The 12,051-nt window shown below is 43.5% G+C and overlaps 1 protein-coding gene across 2 annotated transcripts in view; it reads right to left on the bottom strand.

Moving 5' to 3' along the window:
* Positions 1–1,174: 1,174 nt before the first annotated feature.
* Positions 1,175–12,051, bottom strand: part of LOC139406663 (furin-like) — a 160,369-nt gene continuing 149,492 nt past the window's right edge. For both annotated transcript variants that reach the window (XM_071149521.1, XM_071149529.1), the window contains exons 10-15: positions 11,251–11,351; positions 8,457–8,560; positions 8,053–8,350; positions 7,623–7,750; positions 7,032–7,160; positions 1,175–5,724 (exon numbers count right to left, since the gene is read on the bottom strand). In XM_071149521.1, coding sequence (XP_071005622.1) covers positions 5,021–5,724; positions 7,032–7,160; positions 7,623–7,750; positions 8,053–8,350; positions 8,457–8,560; positions 11,251–11,351 — 1,464 coding nt within the window. In that variant the 3' untranslated portion in view covers positions 1,175–5,020. The remainder of the gene's footprint in view (positions 5,725–7,031; positions 7,161–7,622; positions 7,751–8,052; positions 8,351–8,456; positions 8,561–11,250; positions 11,352–12,051) is intronic.

The following is a 12,051-nucleotide window of genomic DNA, read 5'->3' as shown; positions in this document are numbered from 1 at the left end:
CTTTGTGGGAGGGGGATAATGGAGTCAGGGAGGTAGAGGGCTGAGAGGAGAGATGATGCTGGAGGAATCCTGGGGCAACAAAACACTCTGCATTGTAATCCATTTTATCAGATGGATTTATTTCTGGATTAACAGAATTTGACCTTTTGACTGACCTTTTTAACAACAGTAATACTATTCCTTATCTTATCCTGTAGATAAGATACTATTTATTCTTTATTTTGTAGCTTGTCTTTGTACTAGACTGGTAGCATTTTATCATGATTTTTTATGTTTTTGCCCAGTATTTCGTATTCTGTTCCTTGGCAGAAACAGAACTACTCAAATTGAACCAAGAGCTTAAAAAGCCAACTTCGCAAACTAACTGAAACACTAGTGAACAGTATTCCATAGACCATGACTGTTCTACGGGGATCTGCTTAAAAACCAGGAGCAGAATCCATCCTGCCAGCCTGGCCCCCTCCAGGAGATCCAAACCAGCCAGATACCCTCCACTACAGTAGATCCTTCCTCCATCCCCCTGCAGAACGACAAAGAGACAGCCTAAATGACCACTGAACAACCCCTACAGCACACCCACACACAAGTACATGGGTCAGTGAATGACAAGTGACTCTCCATCTCCTCAGATTCAACACATGCACAGACACACTCATTCGCTCACTCACTCAACACACATACTTGCCATGCAAGGTATGCACAGGTTCCGGGATCTGAAATTAACTACAATTTCTCCCTGTAGATCTAATTATGGGGTGCATTCAGAATGTACTATTATCTTAGACCTGCTCCCCTCTACTGGGGAATGGAGGACATTTCCTGTTAATGAACTCCACAAATACAACCTACAGACACACAAAACTTTCCATATGAATCTAGTTTAAATATTAATGTCCTTGTATTTCAGCAGTATTTAGGACTAGAGGAAGTTATTGTATCTAGGGGGTTGTGGTGATGCTCTTCCGGTAGCTGGAGAAAGTGGAAGAGAAAACGGTAGAGGACAGAAGCCCTAGATATCAGGAAGTGGGCTTGTGTATCGCTGGTGGGCACTGACAAAGCATTAGTGGCGTGTGTGTTGTGAGTGTCTATAAGCTTTTGCTGACTGCTGTGAAACCACGCCGACACAGAGCTCCACAAGGGGGATACAGAGCACAGAATGGGTCAACACACCAGCTTTCATCTCACATGACCAACAAAGTCATTTTTATTTTAGCATGACATTTATCCCCACAATATTGACATCAATCATCAGTTAAATAAAAAAGGATAAAATATAAAAGGATAGAAAATACAATCTATTTAAAATATGCTGTAACTGATCTATAAACATTTCACCATAGCAGTTCTTATCACATACAATACTCAAGCGCTTTGATTGTATAGACCAGTCCAAAATATATGTTCTTAAAGTTGACAAATAACTTAATAATGCCTGACTGCAAATACCCGCAGGCCAATACATTTGCTTGTCAAAATATGTGAAATGTGTAATAACAAGAGAAAGCTATTATTTTTTTTCCACTGATAAAGACTTGGCAGAGAAACAAACCCTGAAAATCAATAGAGCCTCCATGGGGAAAATGAAGACAAAATTATCTTATTTCTTGCCGATAGCAAGAGAATAGAGACATGTTGAGAAGGTCAAATAGCTTTGGGTTAAGTGTTTTTTTCATCTTCTACATCAGAAAGATGGGAACACAGTACTGCAGGGTTGGTAATCCCTCTGTAAGTAACCCACTGTGCAAATGAAAAAAGTGTCTGACTAATGTTACCTGCCATCCCTTCACCCACTTGTTCTGTAGTGTGTGTGTTTGCTGATTGATGCATGAGCTTTCTACTTACATCCCAAAACCACAATACTTGAAGTTTGGCCTTTCAACAATTCTCTATATTGGTATTAAGTGCTTGTAAGCTGTTGGTGACAATATTGCTAAGCTAAAGCTCAATAGTTATCAAAACCTTGAAGACTACACCAAAAAAGTCTGTGCTGTATTTTTGATGTGTTGTCGATATTGGGGTTTTATTAGCTGATTAAGAAATGCTGGAGCCCACTGATTATGGAGAAGAGTAGGAAACTCCAAAAACAAATGGTAGGAAAAAGTGTCACAAAAAAAGTGTTTGAAGGCCCAGTGCAGTCAAAAATGTGATTCTCCTGTGTTTTATACATATTGCCACACTACGAGATTGGAATAATACTGTGAAATTGTAAAAAAGGTTATTAATGCCCTTTTAGTGTAAGAGCTGTTTGAAAAGACACTGTTTTGGTGGGATGGAGTTTTGGCCTGCCTGGTGACATCAACAGGCAATAAGAAAGAGCGTTCCAAACCTCTGCCAATAACAGCTAGTTTTCCTCTCCCCACTTAGACCACTCCCAAACAGTCCTAGCAAAATTATTGTTTGAGAAATTGCTCTTGCTAAGATAATTTTGTTTTCAATCAAATGGTTAAAAAAACTATCACAGTAATGTACTCAATTGTTACCCAAAAATGATTTGATATTGAGAAAAAACATCTGCATTGGGCCTAACCCCTTAACACTCGTGGGACTATTGATAGGGCTAAATTGAAAGGTTTCTTAGAGAATAAATATTAAAAGCATATGCATAACCATGGAAGCAATTGAAAGGAACAGTTTGGAGATTATGGGAAAATTCTAAGACTGAAAGGTGAGGACACAACAGTTCATCTGACTGAATCAAAACATTACACTGTCTATTAGTGCTGAGCGATTAACCAAAATGTCAGTTATTTTCCAGTTTTCAAACAACTAATTGACCATAGTCGTTCGTTAAAAAAAAATGTATCTGTGAACTCAATGCTCACATCACTCAGTTTCTCTAGAGATAATTCCGATCCAGCCTGAACTGTGTGATGTAGTAGGGAGTTGTGGTTTCCAATTGGCCAATATCCTACATAGTTCAGCGCAGAAAACGTGGAAATTAACTACAATCACCATAATCCATTGCTCATCTACTTGTTCAGTCGGTCTTTCTTAAATGACAGCTACGGGAGAGAGAAGAATGCGCGATCCTGAGGGAATATAGAGAGCAGCTGTTGCTTAGCGTGGTGTCTCTACCTGAAAATACATGATCTAAGTGATTGATAGTTGGTATTCAGCAGTCATAAAAGTATGTCTTATTTACTTTGAAGAACTACAAAATAGTGATTTTGTCAGACAGCATAGGCAGCAGCTCTATAGAGATGAGATGATGACATGGAATGAAATAATAAAGTCATAAAATAAAACAAATGTAATATACACAACAACTGAAATATTTTATTAAAGTAATGTGAATAAATTATGGTTCATAAGTGATAAACAGTAATGGGCAGTCACTACCATCATTGTCTTTTATTAATTGTTTTATTCTGTGTTGTTACAGCATTCAACCTACATAATGCATAGAGCATTTAATGTAAAAAAAACAATCGAAACCGACATCGAAAATCGCTTAGCACTACTGATAAGAGTGAGAGTGAGAGGACTAACTGGTGTCTCCAAGTGGCCACACACCTCTCCAAAGCGTGCACGTTTCCTAAGTAATTTCAATGCACTTATATGACTCAAAGAACAGCCTTCAACTATAAGGTGCTGTTTTGAGCTCTCCTAGATGTGCCGTTGAGGAACTAGAGCAAGCACACTTGAAGTTGTTTTGTTTGGAACACAACCCATTGTCCCCGCCATTACACAATTACTGGTGTTGTTTACGCAATCCAAAAACCATTATAAATCGCAATCTGGATCAGGTGGGTATAATTTGAAAGCTTGTTCTATTGCCAACATGACTAGCTAAATTATAAAACACGATATTACAGTTTTAGGCTTTCAAAATGTAATTCAGGGAAACAGATCGTTATTTTGGTGCGCATAGAAAGGAGTCATGAGTGCATTTAGGTGCGTGTGCTGCGTCAAATTTTCTTCACAGTAGACAAATATGCACATTATTTTCAGAATAACCCAGGGTATGACGCCATGTGATCTTGTAACTGTACTTTAAATATAGATCATATACGGAAATGTGAAGTACACATTTGGACTCATGAGTGTTTGGCTTGCTTGTATGACATCAAAACAGTATTTAGTTATAATCCTCAACGTCTCATCTTTCAAAATACATAGTCTCATTAATTTACAGCTTTCCCTCACTCAGTCAACAAAAAAAATTGCCCAATTAGTGAGCGAGATTGGGGCAACTACATATCGCGTGCGGTGTTCAAGTGCAGAACGGCTGTCAGTCGAAACCCATTCGGCGCTGTGAAGCGCAGAGCTTGAGGTCTGACGTCATGTGTAGCATGTTATTGTACAGCCACTGCGTTCAAATGTAGGCATTTATCAGTGCCCAAATCTGCAACGTTCTCTCTTTCTCATACATTAAATAAAACCCTGTTGTGGTCTTCATCCAATCAGAAACTGTGTTGGGAGGCTATTCAGTTCTTGTCTACAAAGTCACTGTCACACAGGCACACGCATACACACACGTATACATACGACATCTCTTCCGACGTCTGCTAAAAGGAAAACTCCACCCCAAAACTATCTTTTGTTTCATTAGTCCATTGTTGATATAGTCCCAAAATGTTTTGCATGTCACAGCAATCAAGTTTTCAAGATATGCAACGTTCAAAATACAGAAATTGGCCTTTCTACAATAAACTAAAGGTCAATGGGAAATAATAGTGAAAACTGTACTTTACCTTTACCTAGACCCTTGGGCCAGGGCAAATAATCTTATTCAAGTGTTTAAAAGCAAAAAATAAAACAAAAATAATATATATATATATAGTCATTATAAAACAAAAACATTTTCAGTTGATTAATGCTTGAGGGTGAATCAGTGGACCAAGAGGTGCTTGCTGGGCTGAGCCATTACATCCCTGGATCAGAATCTCTGTCTATCAGCCAGGGACAATGCCTGAACCAGACTCACACTACAGACCCATGAGCTCTAGCAGAGGGAGGGGCTGGAGAGACCAAACCCTCTGAAGAGAGTTTCCTCCAGACATAGGTGTTAGAGAGGGGGCTAGAGAGAGCTCTGTGTCCTGATAAAGGCTGTCCTCTCACTGTGGCAGTTCAGCTCTTCACTGTCGGAATCAGAGCCCCCCAATGTTACCTGGTCCTCGTCAACCCACACGGTGGGGATCCCCTTATAGGATACCCTGCCCTGCCTCTCCCAGCCTAGCCCCAGGCCGAAGCCCCCCGAGGCCCATCCCCCCGTCTCCACAGACTGCAGTTTGGTCCTCCGGGCCCAAGGGGCGCCACCAGAGCGCAGCTGCAGCATAAAAAAGACCCCGGCAAAGGCTGCCAGGATGAAGGCACAGCTGAGCACAGCCAGGAGGGTGGCCAGAGGGGAGGAAAGGGCCAGGCTAGGTCCTGGAGGCTCCCCCACTCCCCCACCTCCCCCCTGCTCTAACCCCACTGGGCTTTCCCCTGGTCCACCCACATCTCCCTGGAGGTCGGGACCAGTGGGGGACTTGCGCTGGATCTGGTTCTGGTGCAGGCAGGCGGTGAGGACCAGGTGGCTGTGAGGGGGGCAAGAGAGGCAATCGCTGGGCCCGGGGCCGGAACAGGTGAGGCAAGCAGGGTGGCATGGCAGGCAGGACTGGACGGAGGACAAGTCCACCCAGTTGTCCAGGGACATGTTGAGGAGCTGGGGGCCCGTGGTGAAGCCGGGGGGGCAGAGCTTCACACAACCCTGCAGGAACAGGGAGAAGCCTAGGCTGCACTCTGGAAAGGGTAGAGAGGGGAAGAGAGAGAGGAAGAGATGAGTGAGAGAAAGAGAAACACTGAGAAAGCAAGATGATACACACACATGGGGATGAGGTGCTGATTTTCTGAGCATTCAGTGGGGACAAAGGCTTGAATATACACCCACACACAAAAAAAGCAAAAACATGCCACGAATGAAGCCTTTTAGCACTCCTGTTATATGTGCAGGTTGATGTTTATTGTCATGAGTCTTGCCCTGGAGGCAGAACTGAGTGGTTTCGCTAGATGGGCCAGCTGCAAAGTCAAAATTGGCTATATCGTAGAAATGTATGAAAGCAAAAATGTGCTTTTAGGTCTTAATTTAAGGTTAGCTTTAGGCATTATGGTAAAACCGGGTGTACACTACACGACTTTCAAAATCCTAACATCGCTGAGCCTCTCACATTAAACGACCGTCTTTCCTGTGTTTTTTTGTCTTGCCAAAGTAGTGGTACGCACACTAAACGATGTGGCACAGATGGGGTATCACACAATACAAGATTCTTCACTTGGCCGTGAGGATTTTCGATACCACCACAATGTCTCACGAAAATGTTTTCAGTCAGACATTCACACCTGCCATACAGAGTTAAAATATTTAGTTAACATTTTGATTTGAATAACATTGCTTGTGAACTTCAGAGGCGTAACGATTTGTCACTTTGGTTAAAGGCAAGTACAAATGCATCGCTCCTGCTCGAGAGTCTACACATTTTGTGTGATGCGAAACAACGTCATCATCTCACTGGATACTTTTTTTGAATGCTCTCATAGGCTATTGCTGATCACCTTTCTTAAAACTTGTCATTGCACATCTCACACTGCAAGATCATTGAAGATTTTGTGCTGATAAAATCCAACATTTTTGAAAATATTGGGATGTCTGGAACTGCTCAAAGATGGAATCAGATTGTGTCGCTTACTCGATAACATTAAACGAGTGTCGGGGCCAGCGCGCACCCCGAGTAGGCAACGACATGGGAATTTTGTCTCTGATCTCAAAAACTATATCGGGGCCAAAACCGTGTTGTGTATACCTGGCTTTAGCAGTGTGGTGGAGGTTAAGCATAGGTTTAAAATCCGATTTGATAACTTTGTGGCTGTGCCAGCTAGTGACCACTCTGCAGAGCTGCCTCTAGTACATGAGTCATCTCAAAAAATGCCAACCTGCATCATATGCATGAGAACCCCACATCCACATGCTGAGTGTCACCAAGAGGCTTCTAATCCCATCTGGAATCTTTTAGTGCTACAGATGTCTGTGTGTCTCGGACAGTCAGTCTCACCGATGCAGATCTGCTGGGTGTCGAAGGTCTTGCAGCTGTTGTTGGAAGGCCGGGGGAAGTCAGGAGACGAGGGGTTATTGGAGCTGGAGCCCGTACCGTACAGGATCAGAGTAAACTGGCTCAACTCACCTGTGAGGGGTGGAGGAGAAAGGAAGAGAGAGAGGGAGGAGAAGAAGAGAGAGAGAGAGAGAGAGGGTGAACACATTTCAAATTCAAGGGAGAAAGAAGAACAGAAGGAATGAACAATTCAATACCTCTAAGAGGAGAGAATGGGTGAGTGTCAGAGAGATACTAATATGATGACGGCGAAGAGGTAGGTGAACTGACTGACAAACACAGGGAGAGGAGAAGAATTGCTGATTAACAACGAGAGAGAGAACTGATATGGTGTGGACAGGAATATGGATGAAGAGGAGGCAGAGGGAGTAAAGAGACTCACTCATCTTATTTCTCCTGCTGTGCTGAGACTGTAACAAACGACAGCAGAGACCTTCTGGAGTAAGGAGAGGGGAAAGGAGAGAGGAAAGAGGAGGGAGGAGCCTCTCCCGTGTATGTGAGGAGGGGTATGAAGGTACACAGATGTCCTCTTACCATAGTCGTGTCCTTGTTCTGAGACGTTCTCGATCTCCAGGGTCCACTCCCCTCGAGGGTCCTCATCCCACATGTGGGTGGTCATGAAAGCCCAGTCAATAAATCCCTCTGGCGAATAGTCTTTAGGCCTGAAAAGAGGGGGAGAAAGAGAGAGACACAGAGAGAGTAGTTAGGGCTCACAGCCAAAAACATAGATATCATAGCAACCATCCTAAACCATGAAGGGCTCTTCAAAAACAATACCTCCCAGAACGGCTGCTAAAAATACACAGCACTTCAAGCAAACATAAATTTAAAAACGACAAACACTGCACTGTGTTATTCCGTGAATATGTTTATGTTTACCTGGAGGATGGTGCATCTATCAGACTGATATGAGGTTGATGAGGTTTCCTTTGTATTTCTACAGTAGGTGTGTGTGAGGGTGTACCTGGGAGCCAGCAGGGTAGAGCGTGTCCCTAGGGGGCTGATGAGGTGTATAGCCAGGTTTCCTCTGTGGTTGTAGGAGAGAGTGAGGCGGGCCTGGACATGCTCCAGAGAGTTGACATACTCTGGTCTGCCCCAGCAGGAGTCCAATGTCTTACTGAACAGCAGCCGGCTACCTATGTCCCTCGGCTCTAAGAGCATGGTGAGGACACACTGGTGCTGTGGGCCCACGCTGGTCCAGTTCTGAGCCAGAGCCACCATGGCCCCCGCATCCAGCAGACCATACCCATACGAATGACTCACTGACAGAGACAGAAAAACCATGAGTGAAGTTCCAAAGAGTCAGAGTGTCCACTTATCATGTAGTTCAGTCAGCCAAGGCATGTCCAATGAGAGCTCTCCTGTTACCTTTGCGGCCCACTCCATTGGTCCTCCAGTCGTCAGTGCTGAGGTGGGCGGGGTGAGAGGTTCTCACCACCAAGTGCTGCATGTCCCGCCACGTCAGGTTCATACTATACAGAGAGAGAAAGATATGTACTCTTATATTAGAGATGTCCTAATAAAAGAGAGTTTATGAGACATTTCTAGAGAGAGAGTTAGAGAGATGTCCGTCCACATCAGGTTCATAGTTCAGACAGATAGGAAAGAAAGACATGCAACACAAAAAAGGTGGATACAAACACCACTAGAGACATGTCAATGTCAGTCACACACAGCAGTGAAATGGACGTGCACCTGGTCCATAAGGTTTTATCAGCATTGTCCAGTAACAGCACCATAATAAAAGGCAGCCATAAAACACTGGTGTTTAATGGTGAGAGAACACAGTAACACCTTAAAGTAGTATAGCAGAGTACTGTACTGAACAGTAGCCCACGTAGAGCAGTCAGTAATGACGTCAAGCCGAGCTGCTAAAGGTTTTGTTCTTGAAGGACGCCAGGACGGGTCACCTTCCACTAAATAGAAGGGCCATATTAAACCTCTCCAGCTGATTTAGCAGGGAGTGGCAGTATGTAGGTAGGTAGAGCAGAGAGGACAAGAAGTTTAGGGAGCACATGCCTTTGGAGTGAGCGGAGAAATGGAGGCCCGCGGGCAAAGATAATCAAACCATGAATCACATGGGTTTACAGCTCAACTCGCTGCCTGCCCCGGGCCGAGGCAGAAATAGAAGCGCTAGAACTGCTCCGCAGCTTGACAGCGGAAGTGGAAGCAGCAGACTCTCACCTCAACAACCTTTCACATCCATACACTCCCTCCGTCACCATTCACGTCTCACACTCATGTGTTATTAATGGACATCCCTCCATCCACTCAATGTCACCTCGCTGGAAAAACTGCGCTCTCCCTATTAAATGATTCAATCTCCATGAATTCCATCTGCTGGAGAAATGCAGGCAGATCTGTTATTATTGCTCTCTCTCAGGAAATGCTGAGGTGATCTACACTTTGTGGAGAATTATTGGGTTTGGACATTCATTGTCTGTGAATGATAGGGTATATTGAAGCAAACTTCCTCCCTGCATTGACAACGCCCTTCTCTGTGGCTGCAGTGGCTGGAGGGTTGCAATGACTACCAGTATGCAGTACATACAGTGCATTCGGAAAGTATTCAGACCCCTTGACTTTTTCCTTTATGAAAACCTGATCCACCTAAGCGCACAGCCAAGACAATGCCAGAGTGGTTTAGGGACAAATCTCTGAATGTCCTTGAGTGGCCCAGGCAGAGCCCGGACTTGAACCCGATCGAACACCTCTGGAGAGACCTGAAAATAACTGTGCAACAATGCTCCCCATCCAATCTGACAGAGCCTCAGAGGATCTGCAGAGAAGAATGGCAGAAACTACCCAAATACATGTGTGCCAAGCTTGTAGCGTCATACCCAAGACTCGAAGCTGTAATCGCTGCCAAAAGTGCTTCAACAAAGTACAGAGTAAATACTTATGTATATGTAAAATTTCAGTTCGGAATTGTTTCTTTATTTGCAAAAATTTATAAAATCCTGTTTTTTTTATGGGGAATTGTGTGTAGATTGATGAGAAAAAAAACAATTGAATCAATTTTAGAATAAGGTTGTAACGTAACAAAATGTGGAAAAAGTCAAGGGGTCTGAATACTTTCCGAATGCACCGTATACTACTATACACACCTTTTGTCTTTGCCCAGTGACAGTGTTTGTGGGGGGACAGTTCGGACACATGCCAGGCATGCGCTAATGAAGATGTAGAGTGTATGAGCCCGAGGACTGACAGCTGACTGGATCTGACAGCCTATCAATAATGAGGGAGGAGATACAAAGAGATGTAGGCTACTATAGGAGTAGTCTACAGACCTGATCACTGGCTGGCCATGCCAGTCTCACAAGCCACCACACACTATTATTTTCAGGGCAGTTGTCTTATTCTATTGAGATACTTACTATATGTTCTACTGAGAGACTAGTTAAACAGAGGTGTTCTACTGTTCTTGGGGGGGGCTATCCTCCTGTAGGTTTTCGCTTCTACCCCAGTTGTAACTAACCTGATTCAGCTTATCAACCAGCCAATTATAAGAATCAGGTGTGCTAGATTAGGGTTGAAGCGAAAGCCTACAGGATGGTAGATCTCCAGGAACAGGGTTGGAAAGCCCTGTTCTAGTAAGAGATGACAGGTTAACAGAGATATTATCGTGTAACTGAGATACGGATGGGGATTTGACATTATTTCACTATTCAAATAATATCATTACATTTTTTTTCGGGTAAAAAAACTAAACAAAATTAAACATGCTCTGGACCAATCAGAATGACGCGAATGCACATGGCAGAGGTAAACAGTGGACAGGATGCTTTTCTACATAGTTTTTCGCCATGATATAACTGATTCTGTTACAAAAATAGTTTCTGGTGAGTATTTTGCATTGATCTGTCAGGTCTAATTGAAACTCTGTATGCGCCCTGTAGTTGCTATTTGAAGTGGGTGGAAATAGCATACTGATGTCAGGGCAGACAAGGACTAAACGCGCAGCAGTAGGTCAACGGGCGGTTATAAAAAACTACATTCAAAAGTTTGTTGTTTTATTAAATAAAGTATTTCAAATGCCACATTGTCAAAATAAGCCTAAAAAGAAATTCTCCAAAAATGAACACTCACTCAAGTTATCGAATACTAACGACCGTTCGGATTTCCAGATAACCGCGCCCATCCCTAAACCGAGATAACTCACTTGGCCTCCAGAGCCAGGGCGATGATCCCAGCAGCCAGGGGGGCCGATGCTGACGTCCCCGTGTGGGTGTCTGTACACTTCTGTCTCAGGTCTGTGGTCACCTAGGGGAAGAGAGACAAGAAAAAATAACAGTTATATAGATTCCTACAGAAACGGGCTGATCTCACATGCAAATGGAACAACTCATTTAAACGCACTACTTATCTATGCAAAATAAAGAGTTGTGAGTATTTTGACATTGGGTGACTTCTGCCCAGGAGGGACAAAAATATGATGGAGAAGAAAGAGGGGGGAGGGGGGGGGGGGCAGCAAAGTCCAGAGTGTTGTACCTGTTGTCAGAGGCAGAGTTAATGAGGCATGTCTGGAGCAATGGGAAGACACATCAGGTATGACAGGCAGAACGTTAGCTAATCAACCCACTCAGTGTGTGTGTGTCTGTGTAACTTACAAGCTACTGTATGCCCCAGAACACTGAAAATACCACGGTCTAGTGAACACATCTCTTTAGAACCACGCTGAAAAGAGATGGCGTTCATTTTAGGGTATCAAGACTGGTTCTTACAGCTTACATCACTGGAATAATGACACAAAAGCAGGGGGTCTTCCATGAACTGAATCCATGAACTGAATCCATGAACTGAATCCATGAACTGAAACACCACCTGCAACTTGGTCCTGTCACAAACATTGTGACTGGTTATTGTCTTGTAACCGTACCGATAACAGAGTATAAACATTGCGATTGATTGCTTGTTGAGACAACAAGCAGCATGCGACTACTAAAACAGAAGTGCATTAGTT

The sequence above is a fragment of the Oncorhynchus clarkii genome, chromosome 1 (genome assembly GCF_045791955.1).
Source record: "Oncorhynchus clarkii lewisi isolate Uvic-CL-2024 chromosome 1, UVic_Ocla_1.0, whole genome shotgun sequence".
Taxonomy (NCBI): Eukaryota; Metazoa; Chordata; class Actinopteri; order Salmoniformes; family Salmonidae; genus Oncorhynchus; species Oncorhynchus clarkii.
The sequence above is the reverse complement of the archived record's forward strand: the minus strand, read 5'-3'. Positions and strand labels throughout refer to the sequence as shown.